Here is a 26848-nt window from a genome sequence, read left to right as displayed (position 1 = left end):
AATATACACCAATTACGATCTTTTTTAGGACTTGTGAATTATCACGAGAGATTTTTGCCACATCTACATGGAATTGCCGCTCCTCTGCATAAATTAACAAGCATTAAATCTTGCTGGGGTTGGTCGGACAAGGAACAAGAGGTATTTGATAAAATAAAACAGCTTTTGTCAACAAATAAAACGCTAATTCCATATTCGCCAAACTTGCCAATTATATTGGAATGTGACGCTTTCAACACTGGTTTTGGAGCTGTGTTATGTTATTTAGTGAAAAAAGATATTAGCAGACCAATCGCATTTGCCTCGCGAACACTTCTAGAGTCAGAGAAAAATTATGCACCAATAGAAAAAGAGGCACGAGCACTTTTGTTTGGTATGGAAAAATTTCAAACATTCATTTTTGGTCGAAAATTTTTATTACGAACAGATCACAAACCTTTGGAAAAATTATTTGGTGATAAACGGAAACTACCAAAAATATTCAATAGTCGATTAACGCGCTGGGCTTGGAAAATGTCCGCATATGATTTTGATATTTAATATGTTCCTGGAAAAGAAAATAAAGTAGCTGATACATTATCTAGACTGCCAATAGATGGCATAAAATCAAATAATGATCAAAAAACGCGTTAAAAATTAGAGCTATAAATTTGCACGATATAAATATTAGTCAAGTTGAACTCCAAAATGAAACAAAGAATGATAGCTTGTTTAAAAATGTAGTTAAAAACATTGAGCATGGATGGGTGGATTTTGATGCGAAAAAATATACAGAGTTAGTTTGTTTTTATAATCGTAGAGAGGAATTGTCAGTAGATCATAATGTTATTGAATGGAATGGGAAGTTGGTAATTCCAACCATTTTGAGGAAATCAATATTAACGATTATACACAGAGGGCATCCATGAATAAATGCTATGAAATCAATTTTTAGAATGTATTGCTGGTGGCCGAATTGCGATAAAGATATTGAACAATATGTTCGTCAATGTATGCCTTGTCAAAGTAATCGGTCGAATATTATGGAGGTTCCTTTATATTCGTGGAACATATCAAATATACCATGGGAACGAATTTATTTGGATTTCGCGGGGCCTATTGATTCGTATTCATGGTTAGTTGGAGTTGATGCACATACTAAATGGGTTGAGGTTGAGTTAATGAGAGAGACCACGTCCACGACAATGATCAGGGTTTTAAGGAAATGGTTCGCACGGTTTGGAACACCTAGATAAATCGTATCAGATAATGGACCTCAATTTATTTCTGGAGAATTTCGAAAATTTTGTTTCGAGAAAAATATTAAATTGATACATACAACACCGTACCATCCAAAAACGAACGGGTTGGCGGAAAGAACGATACGAACCCTCAAGAGTCGATATTTTGCAACTAGGAAAGACATCAGGGAGCCTGAGGAAGCCATGGGAAAAGTTTTGCTAGCATATAGAATGGGTGAGCATCAATCAACTGGACGTTCACAGGCTAAGTTATTATTGGGGTGAAATTTAAAAACGGGATTGAATTGGTTACGTTCTTATGTTAGTTATGAAATGGAACTCGAATATACGACAAAAAGTAGCGCTTGATGAACATAGTCATATGAGAGAATTTGAGATTGCACAACCTGTATGGGTGCATAATGAAATAAATTCAGGTTGGAGAGAAGGAGTTATAAAATCCAGAACTGGTAGATATTCTTATTTGGTAGGAAGCGAGGATAGAATGGTACGAAAGCATGCGGATCAACTTCGAAAAAGGGATGTAGCTAAAGAAATGGAGAAGTCTGGGCCAGGGAAAGAAAATGGAGAAAATATGGAGTCAGAGAGAGAAGAGGAAAATATAAAAAATAAAGAGTCGGATATAGTTGAGATTTTAGAAAATGTGGAAGATAACGGAAAACTTGAAACACGGAAATCACAAAGAGCCAGGAAACCTACAAATCGGCTGATTGAGTAATTGTAAGATCATATGTGTGGGGATATGTTATAATTGAGATTTATATTATATATTATCAATGTTATAAATATCATACATACAAATCAATCATATTAATATATATATCAGTTGTAAATATCAGGTGATTTTCAGTTAATAAAGCCATCCATATTTGTGTATGCTTATTTAAGACTAATTAGTATAAGTATTTAATTTATTTTTACATATTTTAATATTTTAAGTTATATAATCTTTTAGATAAACAGGTTTTTGTCTAATTCGTATCGATTCAGGAGTCAGTCTTACAATATTTTTATCATTAGTTTTAATATTTTTGTCCACGCTTCTGTCCTTCTTAGGAGAGTCGTGGTATGCAAATGTGTTATAGCATTCTCTCTTTCTTAATTGGTCCAGGTGTTTCCTTGTAATATCTTTTCCTGTATAAACTTGGAACATAATATCACTTTTCTTCAAATTAATTGTCCCTTTGTCCCATGTGTCATTCTCTTGTACTCTATACCAAACAAAATCTCCTACGTTAAAGGTTCTATTTCGTGGTAAAGTAACTTTTATTTTGTTCTTCTCCTCCAACTGTTTTAATAAGTCCCATTTAACTCTAATATCACGATTGAACATTCACTTAGAAGGTGTAACTCCTGTAGTATCATTACGCGTATTTCTGTAATTAAATAAAAATTTGTCAAGTGCGATGTCTAAGTCAATTTTGATATTCCTTTTTGAACGTTCTCACCCTGCGTTCTACCTGGCCATTGGATTGCTGGTGATAAGCAGATGTGAGCACAAATAATTCCGCAGCCTCAAGCTCATATGGAGACCTGGCAACCCTGTTTATTACATTTGATCTTGTAAAAAAAATTATAGAGAAAATAAGAAATGGGATTGTTTGTAAAAAAAGCTAGGATTATTTAATTTAATAAAATAGAGAATATTAATGTTTTTTTATTTTACTTAATGAAAATTTTTAAATTTGTTAAAATACAGAATAACTATAAATTTTGACAAAAAAATATCGAAATTATAATAAATAAAATATTAATTTATATTAACATTACTGATTATGAATTTGCAATATTTTTTAATAAACACTTTTAAAATAGAATATTAGCTGTATGTTTATTATTTCAATCGTTATAACAATTTTTTATTATAGTATTGAATAGATCTATTATATTATATTTATGATCATATTTTTTAAATGTATCGCTATTTTACGATAATATTCATTCATGCCTTTACTTTTTTAGATTTAATGTCAATTTAATGTCTTCTAAGTTTAATGTATATAATAAAAGAGGGATATATGCAAAAAAATTTCAATCAACACCTAAGCTTAATTTGAAGTCGAAATATTCAGAGTCTTCTCACAAAGTATACTTTATAATATTTTTATGAAAACTAAAAAATTATAATATGGTTAAATTTGATTATTGTAATTAATTTTTATGAACTAAAATATTTATAAGATTTTTGTTATTAATAAATTCGAAAAGAAAGTATAATATAAATTATAGAATGTTTTCAAATTGAATATTTTTACTACAATTATTTTAAATGTTTATCTAAATTATAATTTAATAGATAACATTAAAATGATTAAAAAATAAATAACAATAGTCGTCTAATATAAGGACACGGGAATTATCACCAGACCTTAAGTATGAAAATAATGACGGCAGTACTAGGGAGAGAAGTAAAAGGATTAAAATTAAATCTCTTTCCCCAATAATAGAATTACAAAGAGGGAGTAATGCTAATTCTAACAAAAGAATCAAACATCAAAAAATTCTACATTTAAATGATGCTTCTGAAGAAGAAAGGATGATTGAATTGGGCAAACATAAGAAAAGTGAGAAATGGTACACTTCAAAAATTATTAAACCACACAATAAATTAAAATCAGTATCTATCACTCAATATCAAAATGTCATAAGCACGAAGATTAAAAGTGATGATCAAATTAGTAATAAAGAAGTGTGTAAAAAATGGGTTAAATTTGGTGAATGTATGTATGGGGATAGCTGTGTTTTTAGGCATGATAAAATAAAAGATAATATTGATAGAGTTCAAAAATTTGGGAGTATTAATTTACAAATTCAACATTCTGGGCAATCTGGAGAGAGTACCAAATCACATAAAGGCAGTTTCTCAGAGTAAATAATTATACATATTTTTTAAACATGTTTTTTAATTAAATTAAAATAATACTTTTCATTTGTTTATTTATAATATTTTAAAATGAACTTATATAGTCATTTACAGGCTCCTAAAGTTGATAAGAATAAAGGACATCAATCAACATCAATCACTCAAACTAAAAAGATTGCAAAGGAATCTTCTAAATGCAAAGATTCTAACACAAATTTATTCCCTTCTCATGATAAAAGAGTAAATTCTAAAAAAAATATATCTGGCAGGCATAGATCAAATGCTTAAAAATTTGATAGGGGAAAGCACACTTTTTTTAATCTTATTATTTTGTAAATTATTATTTTTTCATAAATTTTCTTTGAGATGGAACTTTATTTTACATTTTATGACATATGCTTAAAGCAATGCTCAGGATCAGAAATAAAATTGGACTTTAAGGATTAGAAATAATGTTGTAAGATATATTAAAGAAAATAACCCCTAATAGTAATAAGTGGTTAATGTTTGGTTGGACCTAATTATCATGATTTTGGCCAAATTTTTGGTATAAAAAATGAACTAGAACCAACTCAATCAAATGGGTTGATCTGGTGGACCAAACTCATACCTGAGCACTCCAAGAACCAACCCCATACCAACTTATAATATTTTAATGTGGATATTTTACTCTATCATATTTTTATGCATATAGGATGAACATACAATATTAGCATAGAAATAATTATCTTTAATAATATTAGATTCTATTTTTTAAAAATTGTTCTCTTCTTATAATCTAAAAATATTGTATGATTTTTACTTTACACTAACAACTCAACTCGAGTTGTGATTGGAAACCCAAATTACAGACTAGAGGACTAGTAGATCAATATTCATATAGAAATAATTATCATATTAGAAAAAGAAAATATTAGATTACTTTTTTTATGATGTTCTTATCTTGAGATAAAAATATTGTATAATCTTTACTTTATACTAGCAAATTGAGTCGCAAGCTCGAGTTGTCATTGATAACCCAATTTAAAAATTATTCAATATTAATTAAATAACATTGAAGTTGAAATATTTCTCTTATAGGGATTTATCGATTTTTAGCTATTTATAATTCATATATCATCAAAAAAAATACGGGTTTAATTAACAATTATCAGGATCTGTCCTAAAGTTATAAAAATGGCTAAGGCTCCAGCCAACTAGATGAGTTGGCATTAATCAACTTAGGAGTTAATTTAAGTCACCCCATGTTGACTCTATTTAATATTGAGCCATTTATTGTTATTTAACCTTAATTTGCTAATGGATATTACGATAATCATTAATTGTTAAATAAATACAAAAATTCCCTTCCAGACAAAATATTTAGTAATGTTGGCTATCCAAAATTTAAATAACCTGAAATATACACCATCATAAAAGCTACTAAAAAGCCTCACAATTTTATGAAATAGATTTTTACTAAAATATCTTCAAAATAATATATAAATTACACCATATTAATTTTGGGCTCGGTCGGGCCTGATATTTTTTAAATTATTTTGGGATTCTTATAAAGATAATTAATTGGAAATATTAAAAAAAAAATTGGACAGATCTATGTGCAAAATACTAGTTTTATTTTCTGAAATTTTATTTGATTCTTCTCAACTTATAATTGTTTTGCAATAAACACTTATTAAAATATATATATCCAATTGTTCACCATGACTAGTATAATATATTTTGTCATAAAAAAGACGATATCTTATATAACATAACTCGGTATTTTTATTTAAATATGCCAAGGTTTAAGAGATACCGGGGATATTGTTACCCAGCAGAATTTTTCTTAAATATTAATTAACATAAAAAGATAAAAATGAATTTTAAATATTTTGAAAAATTTGCGTAGTCTATTTTTTATAGCTCTTAAATTTTTTATGGATAAATATAGGCCCGGTCTCCCTTAGTAGATATTTATATGAGACAATCTAGATTGTATTCGACCCTGCTTACAGTTATTCCACACCTAGCCCTAGGGAGCCGATCCGATATTCCCGATATTAAATTGATATCGGCCGATTCCCGATCTGATGTCATATCTAATTTTGTATTCTGTAAAGATACCAATAATTTTAATTTTGAATATAATTTTTATTATTATAACATATATAATTTAACTATACCTTAACTTATGTCATTTAAATATATTACAATGATCAGTTATAGTTTATATTCAATTCAATTGTAATTTTAAAAGTATATTAAATATTTTTATTGTTAAATCACTTTTATATAACATTAATCTATACATATAATAAGTAATAAACAAATATATTATGAAATTTGAAATAAATATTTAAAATAATATTTAACATTAATATATCGAAAATCTTTTTAGAAATACCAAAATTTCCAATTTATCAGAGGTCAGCCTACGGCTATGATAACTGTCAATATCACCAGCTTCACTAAAAACTAGGGGTTCGAACCGAACCCGAAGCCGTAGAAGAAAACCCAGGTTTTTGGGGAAAAAATTTGAACTTAAATCGAACCTGAACCCCGTTTATAAAATTTTCAAAACCCCGGACCAAACTCTGGAATTTTATTTGAATCCGGGTTCAACCGGGTTCCGTGTATTATTTAAATTTATATAAGATATCTATATAATTGTAAATACAAATATTAATTATCAGGGATGTGAACCCTTCAACAAAAAAAAAGGGTCCGGGTTCGGGTCCTGTAATAAATTTTTAAAGGACCCAGGTTCCGGGTCCAGGGAACATAAAAATAATGACTCAAAATAAGACTTTTTTTTCATTCATTTTTATTATACTTCAATATATATACACATTCATAATTCAAAATGAAATAATTTAAATTTTAAATATTTTATTCAATCGAACGATCATAATATCTTCTAAAATATCATCCTTGAGATTTCCACATAAATTAGACAATATGTATTTCAAAGAAGAAAATCCACGTTCTACGCTGACCTAAAATAGATAGTTATCTTTATAATATATAAATTATTGTACCTGTGTCGCCGGTACAGCCATGACGAATCTAGACAAGGTATACAATTCAGGATATATTAGAGAATTTTCCTCCCAGAATGTTATATTTTTATCCCTATTAATTCTCTTAACTTCTGAGAATTTTTCAATTAAAGATACAATCGATATTTTTTTCACCTTTCTATCTGATCCTGATGATAATTTTATTTTTTTTTCTCTATCTAATAATAAAATTTCGAGATCGTCAATATTACTATCATCATTACTATCGCTACAACCATTAGATGTTGAAGCCTCCAATATATTGTTAATAATAGAGTTATGGTTATGCCATAAATCGTCGAGATGGTCTATTGCCATTTGCTTTTGCTCAATACTTAATAGAACTTGATATCGAGGATCTAAATATATTGAGGCATACACAACACTATTTTTCAAATATTGTTGCTCTCGTATTTTCATGTTTTCTAATATTTCGTATGAAAAGGAACTTGTAAATTTTTCTAATTCTAATCGACATCTCACCCATATGCCATAAAAATCGGATAAACACAACTGTTCTGACTGCAATCATAATGTAGTAATTTTCAAAGGAACCAACACCCTAGTAAGGTCTTTGATTTGATTTCAATCATCCTCTGACAAAATGATTTCACATGATCCTATAATAAAATCATCACAGAAATCTTTTAAACTTATTAATCGCTCTAGCATCATACAGATAGAGGACCAACGGGTTGTGCAATCTAATATTGCCATTTGTCTTTCATGGATTTTATATTCGTACAATTGTAGGAGTTCTTAAATATTTTGCAACATCCCTTGCTTTGTCAATTATAGTTTTAAAGATATTATTTTTGAGGGAATCATTAATAGCTAATTGTAGTGTGTGGGCTGCACATCTGATACAGTATATCTTCGTGGAAAAATCTTTTATTATCTCCGGTATGTCAAATTCACTTATGTCCTCAAAATTATTATCATCATTATTTATATCTATATCATCCATTTCGTCCAATGAACATTCATTTAATAATTTAATAGATTTGACTAGATTAGCACCATTATCCGTAGTAATGGTATAAACGTTTCTTAAAGGAATATGGAATTTATTTAAAGTTTCTATTATCATTCTTTTTATATTTTCAGAAGTTGAACTTTCTTTAATCTCCTTCATTGCTAAATTTCTTAAGATTATATTATTTCCTTTAATATATTGTATATTTATTCCTAAAATATTTTTCCCTAATCTTTGAGCGGAATCCATTTTTAATGAAATTAATTTGTTTTTTGTTTCTTTTATAATTTTTGCTTGCATTTTTTTCGATTCATCAACCACTAAGTCCTTAATAAACGGTTAATTGATGTTCCAATTGCCTTACTAATAGGATCAATAATTTTTTTAAACCGGAATCCTCAATAATATTGAAAGGTCTTCCATTTATTGTAACAAGCTCAACTAAAGCATTCATCAAATTCTCCTCAGACGTTTGAATATGAATGCTTTTTTTTAGGCAAAAAGCATATTAATAAATTTACATAATAAAATATTATTACTTACATTAGAAAATAATTTATGGTATCAATCTCTAAATAAAATGAAATGAAGTTTAGGAAGAAAATCAAAAGAAAAGCGCGAATATAAAATAAATGATTCCACGAAAAAAATTAATAAAATTATAAAAATTTTATATTATTTTTTAAAAATAATATTTTTACATTATTTAAAAAAAAAATTTATATGTTAAAATTTTTACCCTGAACCCTTGAACCCTCCACTTTTTAAAAGGGTTCGGGTTCAGCCAAAATACGAGTTCAGGGTCCGGGTCCGGGTTCACATCCCTGTTAATTATTTACCTGACATTTTATAATATTTACTTCATTTTTAAATTTTTTAAAATTTATTCTCAAAAATTCCTATTGGATTGTTAATAAATTTTAAACAATTAAATTCATTTACGCCATTTATTTTTAATTTTTAACTTATTCAGATTATTAATTAGAGGAAAGTGAAAGTGAACAAGCAAAGTAAAAATTATTATATTGGATATTGTTAATTTAAAGAAATACGTCTAAATAAAATTTTTTAAATATATACATGACTTTGCTTTGTATTTTTAATTATATTTTGCTTATAAATAAAATAAAAAATTTATTTTTAAATTTATGTCTAGTTTTTTAATTATGATTAAAATATAAAATATTTTTTTTTATCAATTCGAAAATTCTTAAACCCGAGCTAAACCCGGAACCAATCCCGGGTTCTAAAATATTTCCCTGAACCGAATCCACCTATTTTTTTAACCTTAAACAAACCGAACCCGGGCAAAAATTTTGCCGGGTTTACATCCTTGCTAAAAACAGATTATGAAGAGATTATCGCACACTTTTATAAACAGAATGCGCAAAAAAAATAACAATATGGCAGAATGTTTATTAATTAATTATTATTATTAAAAAAATATACATAAAAATGGATTTCGATTTTATTTATAGTTATTATTAAAAAAATATACATAAAAATAGATTCTAGTGTAAATTAAAAATTATACAATATTTTCAGATTATTAGAAGAGAACAATTAAAAAAAGGAATCTAATATTATTAAGGATAATTATTTCTATGTTAGTATTGAAATATTCGTTTTCTATGCATAAAAATATGATTGAGCAAAATATTCACAATAATATATTATAAGTTAGTTTTGGGTTGATGCTACTATCAATTTGGCTGACCAGATCAACCCATTAGTTTGGGTTGGTTCTGGTTCATTTTTTCGACCAAAAACCAGGGTCATGATCGTGTAAAACCAGCCATTTAACCACACTAAGTAATATATTGGATTGTATGTATCTGGTTCAACTATCCCGTTTAATGCTTAATTATCAATTATAATAAGATGAATTGCTATTCCATTCTGATGTTAATAAGTGCATTTTATATACTCGTTTAAATATTTGCCAGGTTAACTCATAATCTTTTCCATTTCAACCCATTTGGAAAAATTAAATATCGGACACAAAAATATACATTTAAATTATTCTATATTTCCTAAATGCAGGAATTAATAGAAATTACTATTAAAATGGTTTCAATAAAATAACGCCTTTCATTTGGTTTTCCAATTGGGAATTTCAATAATTTCTTCCCATATCGATTATTATTTTGAAAACATCCAACTAAGTCTATTTGGAACTATAGGGGTGGTAAAATCAAAATAAAATTATTGGCTATAATTTAATCATAGTTATGATAATTAAAATAATATAATAATATTTTATATTGAGGGAGGTTTAAAGAGAGTGAAGATGAAAAATAAGGAAATCCAAACTAGCATACTACTCTTGATATTTATTTATCCCCTCCCCCCCCCCCCTCCCACCTTCTCTTTTTTAATATTATAATGAATATAACATCCTTACAACTTCTTAATGGAAGTTCTTTCAACCATGAAATTTATTCCTTTCTCCTTATGGATATAATTTGACAAAGGAGAATCAAATGTTTCAATTGTATGTTTAAATATTATTTTTAAATAATTTCAATCATTATTTTATTTATATTATAATATTAATAAGAAAATTCTTTTCTCTTTATATATCAACCGAACCTAAATTAATTTCTATCTTAACTTAAACCGCCGAGCCTTAATTCGTGGTCAGAATTCTGCATATTTCCCATAAGCATAACTGACAAACTTTACGGAAGGACCGAATATTCACACTTTTTTGTTTTTTTTTTCGTTAAGGAAAAGCAAGTCTATTTTTTTAACATTGTAGAATTAGGGAATGTTCAGTATTACATTATAAAATAGCATAAATAAATATAATTAATTGTTCTAAATAACTAATTTATGTAATATTCGCTCATTTTTTATTTGTAGTTACAGCCTTTATTATTAATGTATTGTTTCTTTTCTCCCTATAATTAAAGTTAATGATTTTATTAAAGTAAAACTAACATGATGGGTAAAATTCAGAGAATTTCAAATTGTTGAGTCATACATACTCAACCGATTTCTATTTATTCTAAAATTTTTAAAAAAAGAAGTTTTATTTACTAATAAATATTTTTTTTACATATCGTATTAAAATTATGTAAGGAATCAAAGCATCAAATTGACGCTCGTGAAAAAAAATCAAAATCGAATGCTGCTAGCAAGATTTCATCAGCAGTTTCATCCGCCAAATCATCTGTGCAAAAAAAAGTAAATAAAAAACCTAGTAAATTAAAATTACTTATGCAATTTTAAAATATTTATCTTATAGTTTTAAGATTGTGTTAATAGGTTCATATCTGAATTGTTAAGGCGTGTAGGAATACAATTGTTTTGATTGGCGCTGCTAAGATTATTTGCTCAAGAGTGCAGTATGTTATATGATTTCAGTCCTATAATTATATCGATACCAAGTGCAACTTGTGATCCCTAGAATATACCTACTAACATATATGAAATAATAAATCTAATTGAAAATGATGCTTGACTACTTTGTAATGAATTAAAAATCTACTTTGTTGGTTTTTACTAAGCGAATATTGTAAAAACTTGAATTATATTTCTATGTAAATATCAGTTTCGGTTTATCAAAAAATTAGTATTAGTTCAAAATGGAAGCACGGAGGATAATGTCAGTACAAGGCGGTTGTATTATTAAGCCTGAACAATTTAGAATGAGGTTATTTAACATACCAATTAAAATTTCACAATATTTTAGGCTTCAAAAATAGTTCAAGATGATATCAAGCCGCCCCAGAAACTACTCACTATTCTTCAACCCTCTTCCATAGTCGTTGTCGTCAACAAAACTCTTAATTCACCCATGCCTAAGTCCAACGTTAATAAAATCAAAAATAATACCAATAACAATTTTAACAAAAATAAATTCGCAAATCGATATCGACGAACCGATCGAAATATCAATCAACGTTCCTTACCTATTCCGAATATACCAAATAACAGCGAAAATGTGTGTTCATACTTAGTTTCCATACATATTTTTAACTCTAAAACAATTTAATTTTTAAAATAGAAGACTAAGTTACATTTCAACTAGTCTTATTTTTTAGATTCACCGCTGGAATTCATTTTAGTATTTATATTATATTACCCTCTAGAACACAGTATATTTATTTAATCTTATTTGATTCACAGAAGACAGTTGGTCCGATTTTAAGGTTGACTCAGTTTACATAAATTTTATTGTCAAATTTAAAATCCAAGTTTTATTAGGAGTCATCAATTTACATATATAACTATCAATTTTAATCTTCAACGAATTACTTTTACTATTAGATTTCTCACATACCCTCATTGTGCTCGCTGAATATAGATTCTCCACGTGAATTTGGCACTCCCTACAAAACCGCGCCTCGATACAATACTGACCCGTATGATGGCGACAGAAGAGGAGGGTTGAACTACGAGAGACAGCATACCAAGCGAAGGATTTATTCCGATTTCAACCATAATTTGAACAATCGCGACACCGAACATATTATTGACAGGGAATACTCTCAGGGGGCTAGCAACGATGACTCGGAAATTAGGCACAATAACCAAAATTTGCCTGAATGGGGAAGGGGGCAAAGGCGGATGGGGCATTTCGAATTTAATCGCGTAAGTTATAATATAATGCGTATTATTTGAGACTATTTTCGGTTATAATTAGTTGGTTATTGTAATTTATCATTTTTATAATATTATCACGCGCACTTAATTTTTTTTATAATCATCGTAATGTTCACTATTCAAACAGACTTTTTTCAAAAAGCCTTATTTTAAGCATCTGATTATCGATTGATTTAAACAAATTTTTTTCTTCCAAATTAATTGTTTGTAAAGTTGCATCTAGTGTTGTTAAACAGCGCCATTTAGTCGATTTTAAATTAAGAGTTTAGCCAAAATAATATTACACGCCTTGAAATGTTAATAGTGTCCAGACGTTACTGCTATATATGAACTTGATACTTTTTGGTTAAAATATTGAGTTGGCCGTTTAAAAAATCGATCCGTTTAACAACATTAGTTTTAGCGATTATCACCTTTTTAGCTGATATCCGAGGGCTGAGGCGAAGTATTGACTCGATATTAATAGCCACTGATTTTCAATTTTTTTTAAAAATCCTAGTGTTTTTGAAAAATAAAAATTTCAAATTATTTAAGTTAGGGGATGGTTTTGAAAATCCAGCCCAGACTTAAATTTTGTAAATTTGTTTATGATATTATATCGAAATCGATTTATAAAAAAGATTACATTCAAATACTATTATACTATGTAAGAGAAAATTTCATAAGTTATTAGGAATTTTTAATTGATTTTTTTTTAAAATACAGCGTTTCCCATTCAAAAAAGGAAAAGTTCAATCATAAAAGGAAAAGGTCCAATCAAAAAAGGAAAAGGTCCAATCAAAAAAGGAAAAGTGTCAATCTAAAAAGGTAAAGTCGCAAAGGTTTAATAAAAAGTTTGATCAAAAAATTAAAAATTTCAAACAAAAAAGGAAAATGTCAAATAAAAAAGGAAAAGATCCAATCAAGAAAGGAAAAGTGTCAATTAGAAAAGGAAAATTCCCATTCAAAAAAGGAAAATCGTATTTTTTTAAAATATTATTTAAAAAAAATTATAAATTTTTTCCTATCAATTTTTCTCAAATTTTTATTTATTTGTATTATTCCTTCTTAGTTTATTTCTAACTTCTTGCGATTTTTTTACTTTATTATTCTTACTATCTTTTCTCAATTTATTTTTCTTCTCATTTTTGATATTTCTTTTTGTCTTTTTAAAAATAATTTATAAATTTTCCCCGTTATTTTTTTTCACTTCTCTACTCCATTTTTTTATAACAATTCTTTCCTTTTTTTTCATCAAACATAACAATATTTTGACTTTTTATCATTTTTTCCCCTTATATTATTATCTTTTACATACATTTCTAACTTTTTCAATCTCCTTAAGTCATTTTTATCTTTATTTTTCTGATCTTTTCTCAATTTTTTTTCCTTCTCATTTTTGATAATCCTATTTTGTGATTATTTTTAATTTTTATTACTCAATGGCAGACAATTTTTTTTATTAGAATTTACTTATCAAGTTATTTAGTTACAATTACTAAATTAAATTAATTGTTTGGTTACAATGTATCATTTTCGAACTGTAATAACAAACGATATGTAAATTAATAAAATATAATCATTTTTAATTCTTTTATTAAAATTCTATTGTCTGCCATTGAGAAATAAAAATTAAGTGAAAATTAAAAATAATTATTTATCAAAATTGAGTAAAAAAAATATTGAGAAAATATCAGAAAAATAAAGATTAAAAATGACTTAAATAGATTTAAAAAAAGAAATGTATGTAAAAGATAACAATATAAGGAGTAAATGATAAAAAGTCAAAATATTGTTATGTATGATGAAAAAAAGTAAAGAATTGTTAAAAAAATCTAGTAGAGAAGTGAAGAAAAATAATAGGGGAAATTTATTAATTATTTTTCAAAAGACAAATGAATTATGAAAAATGCGAAGAAACATGAATTGAGGAAAATAGTAAGAAAAATAAAGTAAAGAAATCGCAAAAAGTTAGAAATAAAATAAGAAGGAATAATAAAAATAAATAAAATTTAAAAAATATTGGCAAGAAAAAATAACTATTTTCCTTTTTTGAATTAGTTCCTTTTTTGAATTAGTTCCTTTTTTGATCGCTTTGATTAGACCTTTTCCTTTTTTGTTTGACACTTTACCTTTTTTGATTGAACCTTTTTCACTATTCCTTTTTTGAATGGAAACACTGTATCTTATATCTATCTGTAAAAAAAATTAAAACTTGGGACAAAAAAATTAATGAACATTTTTTTCAACGTATTATTATTAAAATTATTTTATTTTTTTAAAATAATTTCCATTTTTAAACATACATAATAAGATTTTTCAGCATTAATATCATGAAATAAAATTATTTAGCTGCAGTTATAATCTTCTTTTTCTTGTAAAAAATTTAAATTTCCATCTCAACCACCAATCGTTTTCTTACATACAGGTCATGTATTCTCTAATTTCATCGATTAAAAGATCCTCACATGAATTTACTATATTCTCCACAATAAATATCTGCTAATTGGAATATATGTTAGTATGCGTGAATTTTTTGTTTCCCAGTTATTGAGATAGATTAATTAAATTAGCCCTATCTCTTCTACCTCAGACTCTGATATGGTGGCATAATAAAAATTTATACTTTTATATGCTCATCAACATATTTATAAAGTAAATTGTACAGGTATTATTATTTGATCTGAAGAAGGTCTTTGTAAGCTTGCCTTGGCAACTAATCTATTCTAGATTGTTAATTATTATATCTGAAATATCTTTTAATATTTTCGCTCTCCTTTTTTTATAATGTTTTTTTCTTAAGAGATATTCCACAATTAAAGTAATATTGTTTGTATCCATTGATGCCAATGCTATGGGGATAATATTTATTTCCTTTTCAATTTATATTTTCTAGATTTTTTTGTGATAAATGCTTACGACATTTATCATAAATTAATGTTCCGACTCAATGGTTGGAAATTGATTCTTCCATGTCATAACATTTTGCAGATTTTTTTTATAATTAAAGTGCTTATATTCATTAAAAACATTTGACGAAAAAAATATATTAATATCGTAATATTTATTAAATAAAAATTAATTAATAGCAGGGGAGGTGCATGAAAATTGGCTTTTATCTTTCGACAATTAATTACTATATTTTATTGCAGGAGATATCGGAATCATAAAATCGTTTTAGGAACTTTAATCATTTATTATAAAAATAATTAATTTTTACAAGTTATCAATAGTAATAACAATAAGTAAGCCTATCAGCGACTACTTAAATAATATATTTTTGTGATATTAATGCTGGAAAATCTTATTATTTATGTTAAAAATTGGAAAAATTAAAAAAATAAATAATTTTAACAAATATGTGTTAATTTATATAGGAGCACCATCTATTTGTGAAATAATATATATATTTTTTTAATCGCAATAACTAAAAAACCCAAGCTGTCTCAAGTTCAAATTTTTTTGCAAATAGATATAATAAATATAAAATTAGAAAGCGAAACACTTGAAGCTTTCAAGTTCGAAATTTATACCATAAATAAAAACCCCAACATTACTAAAAGGCCTATAATAGAGTTACAAAATGATATATAATTTTTATTTTTAGCATCATTATTTTTTAACTTCTCAATTTAAAAAAATCCATTTTTCGAAAAGATATCATTTTGCACTATTGTTTATTGATATTTCAGGAACTATTAGTACTAGGAGGTTAAATTTGGATTCGATGCTTTCTAATGATATTTTAATTATGTAAAATTTTATCAAAATGGAAAAAATCGGGCCGAAAAATTATCGAATTGATATGGAAATACCCACTTGTGGTAAAAGCTTAGCTAAACCATATTGAATAATTTATGTAAATTAGCTGATTGATTAACACTACTAAAAATCATATTCTAACTCCGAAAAATATAAAAATTAAAGTAGCATTTTAAATAGTCAAATATATATTTTTGTAAATCAAACTATTTATGGCTAATTAAAAATTTGTCTATTATTTTAGCGTAACTATGCCTACAAAAGTACACCTAACCACACGGCTAGATATCTGATATCTAAGTACCGAAGAGGTGCCATGATGAATTCGTCTATTAACAACGGCAACCAACACAATACTCGGTATAATAAGGGTAATAACAGACCCAACCCTTTTAAAAAATTTGTCAACCTCCAAAAGACTAATAACGAGGTCAAAGACGCTCCTATTACCAAATCATTCGAAAATAGAGGTCAGAAAATCTTAAAATTGATTATTTATATCGATTTCTTTAAAAAGAACCCTGAAAGAATATGAATATAGGGAAATAGCGGACTTATTTCTTGCCTATCTTTTTAACAAAAATTATTTTTTTGGCGGCCGATCTGATCCTATATTGCCGATATTAAATTGATATCGGCCGATTACCGATCCCATATTATATATGATTTTGTATTCTGTAAACATAAATGGCTAAAACTATTTTATCCAGAAAAATATTACGCAAGCGTGAAGATTTTGCTCATAGATGGTCCAAAGATACATCTATCAGCGAAATTAGAGGTTTAGGCAATATTTTTTTTGCCTAAATTTTGAGTTAGCCGTTTTTGAAAATCGGATCAAGAGGTAATTTTGCATTAATTTATTATACATATATCTACTAATCTCATATGCTTTTTAATAGTATAACATCTATAAGGCATTTAAATATATCATGATCAATTTTTGTTATATTCATGAATATAAAAGTAATATATTCTTATTGATAAATCACTTAATTATATAATAATACTTATTTATTTACATAATACAATTATATTATCATTTGAAATAAATTTTTTAATAATTAACACACTATTATATCGGATTGTAAAATTTTATAATATTGGCCGATAATTGATTTTAAAAAGAGGAAATATACGCCCTATCCGATAAAAAATATCGGTACGTCCCTATTTTAATCTACCTACTTTTTAAAAATTAAAATAACAAAGCTTCTTCCTCTTCAAAGAGAAACCTTAAACCACCACCCATCGCTATCAAAAGGGAATCATCATCAGGTAAATCTACGTCAAAAAATGCAACTCCTATTATTAAAATCATGAAAGAACCCAGAACCATTATAAGCCGCTGTGTTTTACCTTCCAAAAAGAAAATGCTAGCATCTGCCCTGGCAATAAATAATAACACAAATGGCGTTAATGTGACGAATAATATCACGAATCCGGCATCATTGGATCCTAACAATGTTTTAAGGTTCCAGTTTATATAGAACATTCAAAAAATCAAATGAAATGTCCCCTTTATGATATTATTTAATTAAATATTAACATAATTATGGTAATTTCTAAGGAGGTAGGGCAGCCAATTTTATATTGACACTTTACCTGGAAAATCTGAGGTAAAATCTACGAGGTAGTTTAAAAGATGTAATGAATACAGATTTTTGATCATGCAGGGCCTATCTTACACCTACTGGGCTAATCCCATATTAGATATTGTCAATGCACCGATACCCCTTCTTTTGGCCTATACAAATAGGAATGTAGGCGGATTGATAAGGAAGTATAAGAAAATTAACATATAACTTCCATTCTTAGTAATATAGATTTTTGGTTCAAATTTTTAAATCAAAGTTAATTATTATTTTGGATATCGACTACTATCGATTTATATTGAGAGTATTGATCATTTAAATATTGTATTTTGAAAAGAACAAATCATTTCGAAGTTAATTTAAACAATTGCTTAATATTAAAAAAAGAGTATATAATAACGTTATAATTTTATAAATATATCTGAAGTATGGATATAAATCTTAAGAATAGGCCATAAGAACCAGACATTTTAATGAATTTGCTAGACATCAATCCTTATTAGCGGTTTACGGTCTTGTTTCGGGTCCAACATTCCTTACACTTTTAATATTAAGCAGAGACCTATGATGTATATATACTATTAGATTGGCCATTTATTAATTAAAAGCGTCAATACATATAAGCTGTAGCGCCATTTTGTGTAAAAATATACCAATTCGGCATTTTACGGTTTGTTTTTCAGCTAATAATTTAATATCTAGTAGCTTTTAAAATTATTTTTTTTATTTTCAAATAAAGATAATTTTTCATTTAATACTAAAATTAAAGAGTACACTTTGTGTCCATTTTTTGGCGAAATGTATTTTATTTTGTAATGTAAGTTTTTTGATTGACTAATAATAAAAATTATAATAATTACTCTCTAATTAGTAACTATTTTATTTATTGTACAATAAAGTAAAATATATAAGGACAAATTAAAATGATGTCGTTTGGTTATATTATAATTATTTTCTAATAATTTATAAAATTTAATAATCAATATAAAAAATTACCTCTAATATTAGTTGGATTTGGTTATTATATTACATTGTCTATTTCTTTCTTATAGTTTATTTAATTTTTGACTAGGATTGCGATTTTAGCATTTTCAAAAAAATATCGGATCCGGCTGATATTTAAAAAAAAATTTTTTTAGGCCTAGTTCGATCCGGGTATGAAAAATTAGCTCTGCCGGACCTGCAGGTCTGACATTTATAAAGTTGTAAAAATTTATGCGGGATTCGAAAAATATGTTTAAAATTGCGATTTGATTTATCTTTTATATTATTCTGGTTGGTTAGAAATTTTGTTGAAATATAAATATTTAATAAATAAAAATCAAATTTGAGATATATTTAATTGATAAAATTAAAAGTATTTTCTATAATTGTTAAAATTATTTTTACAAAATAATTCATTAGTTGACAATTATCTTCAACACTCTCTACTAAGATTTTCAATTTTTTCCTTATTACATTTGGATAATTTAAATTTTATTAAAGCACCGTAAAAGTTATTATCATATAAGTGAACCATATTATAAAAAGAAAATTACTTTCAAACCCAATTATTTCTGCCGAAATATATTGTGTCTTTTCAATAACCTAAATTAGATTATGGCAAAATTCTGAGTAAATATTTTAAATAAATTTGAATTGGCACAATTATTCCCTTCTCTGTGAAAACTTTTTCTACAAACGACATATTTTTTAATTTTTTCATTTATATATAACAGTGCTCCGTAACTGTTTTAATTATAAGGATATCTTAACATAACATTTGTTTTCATTACTTAATAAATAATAATATTTTTTCTAAAATCTTTCAAGGTTAAACGGAAAAATAAAATTTTACATATGGCTTTAATGCTAATAAATTCTAATGAGAGCTCATTTAGAAGAAGACAAGGATTTTCTCAAAAAAATTAAAAGTATTTCTAAATTTAAAAAATGTCAATAAATAATTCTTTCAAGTAAATAATAGTTGAAGTATTAAATATAAAGGAGACAAATAATGCAACTTAATTGAAGATAAGTTGCTCATTTATAAATTTTTAGCATTGAAATAAAGCTATACATATTTAATTGTATAGTTTTAGGAAAAATTTAAAGAAATCAAATTTTATTTGGTAATCATATAAATATAAACAGGAAATACATGGCGATAAATTTGTTTGAAAATATGTAACAAATATCTATAATGTGAAGGCAATTCAAAAGGAAATAAAGGCATTTTATTTTTTTTGCACATAGGCTCAGAAAATTATAACTGCAGGTGCAAAATCCTCTCCTCCCTACTGTGGTTATGTCTTTTCGATTTTCACGATTACTATTTTCTTGCATTTTTAATAATGTAGCACATATTTTTTAAGTAACGGAAATTGTAAAGGTTATCATATTTTTCTCCGGGTAACCGTAATTTAACTTTTACTATCCTCTCTAAATATAACGTTGACCGATTTATAGGTAAAATTTGATAAATGAATAAATAATGAAAGTATCAAAATTACAAATATAATAAGTAATGATAATCAAATATTTAGGCATTTCTTTGTAAAATAATTATTTGTAAATTATATTCTCTAATTGTTTTCTCTATAAGTTTCTCTAAAATCATTCTCTATGAATATTTTTCTATAAATTACATTCTTTATAAAGGTTTCTCTGTAAAAACGGGAGTAGTAGTTATGCATGACCTTAATCTCAATTTTTTATTTCTCAAAAAACATAATATATCTATTTTTTAAAAAAAGGAATAAGATTAAATAGATTTAAAAAGTTCGATTTTTCACTATTATCAAGCATTCATGTTTAGTTAGTTGCCTAAAAAGAGAGAGCTATTCTCAATCACGCTCAAATTAACAAGAAGCTATTTACGTTTCTTTATAAACGTCTATCGATATGCACAAAATCATCTATTTAAAAAAAATTTTTTTTATAGCGGAACATGTAACTCGAATGCCGATCTCTTATCAAATTACGATATTGGCAAAATTTTGACTCCTACTATAATTAGTCCAACACTTAAAGGAAATATCGTGTGCATGTCTAAAACGCCGAATATATATTTGGCAAAAGAGGCTATAATTAGAAAAGCAGCGCTTAACGTGCAAATGTTTGGTATTCAACAAAAAACTACGGTCATGGTTTGATTTTTTTATAACATACTGTTTAAGCCATATATATTTCAAAAAAGTAATGTATAACATATAGGATTGGACCGAAATATAAATACCGGTTCGGCATCTTGAACCGCTAGGACCGGATCGTTGACTTTCGCCATCCAAAATATAGTATCATTTGCACGGCCTAGCCCGAATTTTTTTTCATAATTTTTTTTCCACCCAGCCCGAGTTTTATATTTTCAAACGTGGCCAGATTTTTTTAAAAATATATTATGTTTCCTTTCTTTATAATTTTTATAGCCAATAATGGCAATTTAAAATATTTAGTTTTAAAATATACGGCCTGACCCGGGTACATTTAAAATAATTGAAATATGGCCTGGCCCGTATACCCGTGACGGGCTTAGGGCCGGACCTTCTGATATATATTGACATTGTCCTCTATTGATATCGTTTTAAATAAATAATAAAGGATAATTGTATGGCTGCTTCAGACAAATTGATAAGTTCAAACAAAGTAGCCATCATCAAGAAAACGATCGAAGAAGAAGAAAGTAATATGCAGATTTTGTTAAAAATTTCGCTAGGATCTATTAAAGTTATCTAACTTTACTTCAATCAGTTTTGCGGGAGAGAGATTTTAAAAAGTCAACCTTTTGTTTAAATATTTTACTATTTTTTCTTGTAAATGAAAAAAGATAACACATGTTCCTTGGAAGCTTTGGAAATAAAAAGGCAGATTCTTTTGCTAGAGTTGCAAAGAGAGCATTTAGATCCAAACGAGGTACTTTATAATAAATACACCCCCGAATATTTTATTTTATTTATATCGTCGATCTCATTGCAAAATCGTATAACTAGTAAAATTTTAAATACGTTTTTTTGCATTTAGGGGTTTAAATATATTTTTTTATCATTTAAAATAGAAATGCTTTATTTCATGATATTATAAAACTTCCATTTTTCGATGATCAAACGTCTGTCATCTTTAATTTAGGGTGGGAAATGTCTCATAGACAGGGGTGGAACTCGTCTCAAATACGTCTTAGGGGCGGAACGCGTCATATCCGTCCCAAAATTTTTTTAAAATATAAAATTATAAAATATACTTTTTTAAATTCGTAATTGTACTTTATTTTTATATATTCATACTAAATTTTTTTAAAAAAATATAAAATATAATTATAAATTTAAAAAGAATTAACTTTAAAAAAATAATAATTTTTTTTTAAAAAACGGGCGCGTCCTAATAACTATAACCTTTGGGGGAGGGCCCATCCCAAGAGTGCTATCTTCGTCGAGTTTTCGTCCAGGGCTGAACTTGCATCCATTTAGTTTCGGAAAGACGTTTGATCATCTATTATCAGTCCTTATTTTAAAAATTGGGCAAAATGATGCTTATATTCTACAAATAGGCCTATAAAAAAAAGAATCTAATAATTCTATCATTCATATTGAATTGATGTTCGTATTTGTAATTGAATACATTTGATTCCATTTTAAACCTCTATTAATTTTACAATAGTTGTGAATTTTAGGTCTCATATTTTAATATTTTCTGAGATATAATAGCAATTTAAAATTGTGCGATTAAGGGAGTTTTTTTCAACCTATGTCAATATAAGATATTTTAGTAAAACAAGAAAAATTATCATGATTATTTAATAAAAAAAAGACATTATATAAATTGAGGAAATTTCCTAAATTTTCCTTGTTTACATCACTACTTGAATATGAACCGAAAATTAAAATATTAACGAAAAATTCCGAATATAAACGATAGTTTATAAATATTTTAACTGAATAATGGAAGCCTTTTATTCGGCGAATATTTTTTTCATTGTTGATATTCGATTCGAAAATATTCATATCCATAAAATAATAATAACGAATAATTCATTTTAATCCTACTCCACAAGCACTTATATTTTTTTAAAAATGTTTATTGATGTTAAAAGTTTTTTATTTGAAAGCTTATTATCATATTAAATTCGAATTTATCATTAATATTAAAATAGGTTTTTTTTGTCTCGAGTTGGACAGTTTTGCAGAGACTTACCATATATTAATTAGGTTAAGAGAGTGCAGTTCATACAACCTTAATAAGTTGACCACACTGTAATTGTTTTCTTTTTATTAACATTGAAGAATTTTATACAAATAATATGATTTATGATATAATTATAATAAAATTATAATTAATAATGCTAGACCAATTTAAGCCTATTATCTAAAAAAGTTTTTTTTCCAGTTTCTTAAAAAAATGCTATAAAAATAATATATATTTTTTGATTTGAAGATGGGCCTTTTTGATTTAGAGATGAACTTATGGAGGTAATCATTTTTTGGAAATAAAATTTTAAAATATCGGCCCTGGTTTTGGACTTTACTGTTACTGGACCGAATTTTTGATCTTATTGATTTCGGTTTTAAATACCACTTGACAAGCCCGTGCGAGATTATATTATATATATAGTATATAAATAAATTAAGTTTCATTATATCTATACACTCCCTCCCTTTGATACACCACTTTATTAATATCAATAAAACATTTCTTTGGCTTCATAAAACTGAGTTTTAAATAATTTTAAATAAATTTTTTTCTCTTTTACTGATATATAAATTTAGAAAAGAACAAGTAACATTTAATTAATCTCTTTATATACACTATATCTATAAATGGATGCACTTTTTTTTTAAACAGCAGTTTTGTGAGGGTATGCCAAAATCGTGCTTATCATGCCTTGAATTTAATACGAGCATGCACGACTTAAATATTTTTTATTTGGGCAAAAATTTGCTAACTATTGAGCCACGATGGATTTTTCTCCTCTTCTCGATTGAGCCTTCCTTCGTCTAAAACTTTGAGGTGTATTTAATATATTTAAGGAAATTAGGGTTGGCCCTTTCCTGTAATCGGCTAAAAATGGACGATTTAGTAACATTGACGACTAAAATCATAAATTTAAAAATTTCTTTAAAATTTCTTATTTACGAATATTTTTTTTAGCGCAATACGAATAAAGGTGATATCATAACGAATTCGATTATTACCGCAAAGTATGCTAAAGTTTTTTTTAAAAAGTTTAATATTTGAATTGTATATTTTTTTTATCACCTATTGTCTAAGACGAAAAATGGGTTCTCTGCAGATACAATAATTCAATAAAATTTGGGTTTTTATCTTTATATAATTTTATGGTTTTTTTTTATCTGTATTTAATCGTTAATATTTTCATCACCAATTGATAATTCCTACCTCCGTTTAATAATAAAATAATTTTTTATAACGATTTATAATAATAATCTTAGAGCTTTTTCTAACATTTACCTAAACATTAATTAAAATAAATATTATTATAATCACATGTATTTGATTTTATTTTTTTGTATAGCGAATCTTCTACAACAGTGACAATGCCCAAGGCTCCCAATTTCATATCGACTTTCCAAACCCTTCCTACTCCGGTTCCCGTTAAGGTCATCACTAACCCTAATGACCTAAATACCAAAAACGCAGATAAATCATCATTTACGAAAGATGACAATCCAAAAAACAATGATACAACTAATTTAAAAATCCCAGTCATTTTAGAGACTGACAGTGGCAAAGGTATACGCTTTTTCGAAGATTTTTCTTCCCTCTCCGAGGACTCCTCATTCGAAATCGACACAGAAAAGGCAGATAAAAAGGTTCACAGTCAGTATAATTTAGGTGAAAAAATTGAATCGTTCCTATAATGAGCACAAATTGATCGTTTTCATGTTGCCTTACTTTTTAAAAAAAATATGTTTAAATTGAGGGGTAATTTTTAGTTTTACAGAAAAAAAATGTAGTGTTAGTTTAGACCAAAAAAAAATACTAGTCTTAAATTATAAAAAAAAAGACAAACCTGCGTTTTTCAAATTGGTTTTTATCGTGCACGATATTGAAATATAAAATTTGTGTTTAATTTGTGAGCACTATTACGTTTTTATAATGTTTTTTTCCGAAAATGTTTATATGATTTAAAAACATGAATGATTTTCAAATTTAATTAAGAAAATATATAATTTTTGATTTTATGATATCTTGTTACAAAATTTAATTAAAAAAATATATATAAGTGTATCGCAGCTAATGGCAAAACACTTAATTTAGAATCTAAATTATTTCGAGTTACTTTTTTTTATTTAAAACCAAATAGTCAATTTCAAATCACGATTAATATGATAATGGCTTGTTATAAAAACATATTAATAATTAGGTGCAATATGGCATTTTCACTATGCTCTCTTCCCCAAGGGGCCCATGGATGCCATCTTCCTACACTTTCTATATCTTAATTTCTCTTATTATAGTTATGTTTTTCTTAACACTCTTTTTATTTAATTATTTTTAATTTGTATATATACACGGTGTAATAGCTTTAATGGATCATTTTATTAATTTTTTCTTATGCGGCTCTATTTAAAATTATGATATTTTTTTCAGAATGAAGATAACAAGAAAAATGTCACCCCTACGCAAGAAGCCGATGTTAAAGGTTTATATATATAATAAAATTATTTTGCTGATAAATGCTAGAAATTAACAAAATCAAACCATTTTTATATGTTCCCTAATAAATTAAATAAAAATAACTACCTTTGAAATACTTATATAAAAGAGCTGCTACCACAATTATGGGATGACATTTGTTAACACGTTAACCCTTCCCCCTTACAATTTGTTAAAATTTTATAAATTCGGTTTATGCAATTCTCTTACTTAACCCATTAATGGTCAACGTGCCATATCTTCAACAGTTGTTATTTATTGATTTTTCACATATAAATTTTTTGAATTGAAATAATTTCACATATGATTCTTATAGCTCGAAGATTATACTATAACATAAAAGAAACATTTTTTATAAAATATTTATTTTCGAGTGACCTATAAAGTTCGATAATTTTGGACTATTAAAATGCCAAATGTTTTAGGCTCTCTTGATGAAAGAATATTTATTTTTTAAATGTAATTGACATAAATTTATTTCCTACAGATGCCTTAACCTATTCTAATTTTCTAATTAATTTTGGCCCATTATTCTTTCTATTCTCGGATTTATAATCATAACATTTATGCAACGTTGACCCATAAGTAGTGTTGCGTAATCGGCTAAAAACTACGCCTAAGTCTAATAAAGCTAAGCCTAAAAATCGGTTAAACCTAATTAGGCTAAGCCTAAAAATTGGCTATAATAAATTAGTCAATCAAAAAATCTGCATCGATGCCTAGCATTAATTATTATTTATTTATTTTAGTAAAACAATTTATTTTATTTATATTTAATGTAAATATTTTACTATTATCAACAAATAAACATGATATGATTTTAATATTTTTTTTTTATATTGTTTTATTTTGAAATGAAAATAAATTTATTTATTTGATGTTTTTTTAATAAAAAAATTTTAATAAAAAAATAATATGATGCTATTGTAAAAATGTAATATTCTTTTTAATATAATTTATTAGTGATTTTCACAATCTTCTTTGTAAATACATCTTTTATTGAGGAATTATATTGTAAATTTTAAAAGATAAAAAAACAATCTTTTAGGTGAAATCTTTTTATCAATTTTGTAAAATTATCAATTTTTTTATTAAATGAGGTGTTTTTTTAAAAATAATTTTCTAAAAAT

General features: G+C 26.4%; 2 protein-coding genes across 4 annotated transcripts in view; both read left to right on the top strand.

The window, feature by feature from the left end:
- The first annotated feature begins 1539 nt into the window (after window positions 1-1539).
- Window positions 1540-1959, top strand: LOC135929894 (uncharacterized). Its single transcript, XM_065466634.1, has one exon. The coding sequence runs from the start codon at window positions 1540-1542 to the stop codon at window positions 1957-1959; it is 420 nt and encodes a 139-aa protein (XP_065322706.1).
- A 1241-nt stretch (window positions 1960-3200) lies between these two features.
- Window positions 3201-26848, top strand: part of LOC135930977 (putative uncharacterized protein DDB_G0282133) — a 42372-nt gene continuing 18724 nt past the window's right edge. For 2 of the 3 annotated variants that reach the window (XR_010572899.1, XM_065467799.1), the window contains exons 1-14: window positions 3201-3327; window positions 3574-4109; window positions 4209-4344; window positions 11206-11310; window positions 11819-12070; window positions 12397-12720; window positions 16718-16943; window positions 17686-17947; window positions 20992-21196; window positions 21648-21729; window positions 21874-21959; window positions 24189-24238; window positions 24574-24871; window positions 25653-25704. Coding sequence is in view for 2 of the 3 variants with exons in the window: in XM_065467799.1 (XP_065323871.1) it covers window positions 3220-3327; window positions 3574-4109; window positions 4209-4344; window positions 11206-11310; window positions 11819-12070; window positions 12397-12720; window positions 16718-16943; window positions 17686-17947; window positions 20992-21196; window positions 21648-21729; window positions 21874-21959; window positions 24189-24238; window positions 24574-24871; window positions 25653-25704 (2722 nt within the window). In the remaining variant the exon portion in view is untranslated. Of the gene's footprint in view, window positions 3328-3537; window positions 4110-4208; window positions 4345-11205; window positions 11311-11818; window positions 12071-12396; window positions 12721-16717; window positions 16944-17685; window positions 17948-20991; window positions 21197-21647; window positions 21730-21873; window positions 21960-24188; window positions 24239-24573; window positions 24872-25652; window positions 25705-26848 lie in introns of all 3 variants that reach the window. The other variant, XM_065467800.1, reaches the window with a different exon arrangement.

The sequence above is a fragment of the Gordionus sp. m RMFG-2023 genome, chromosome 1 (genome assembly GCF_954871325.1).
Source record: "Gordionus sp. m RMFG-2023 chromosome 1, tfGorSpeb1-WG-v2, whole genome shotgun sequence".
Classification (NCBI taxonomy): Eukaryota; Metazoa; Nematomorpha; class Gordioida; order Chordodea; family Parachordodidae; genus Gordionus; species Gordionus sp. m RMFG-2023.
This window is presented reverse-complemented; position numbering and strand designations above follow the sequence as displayed.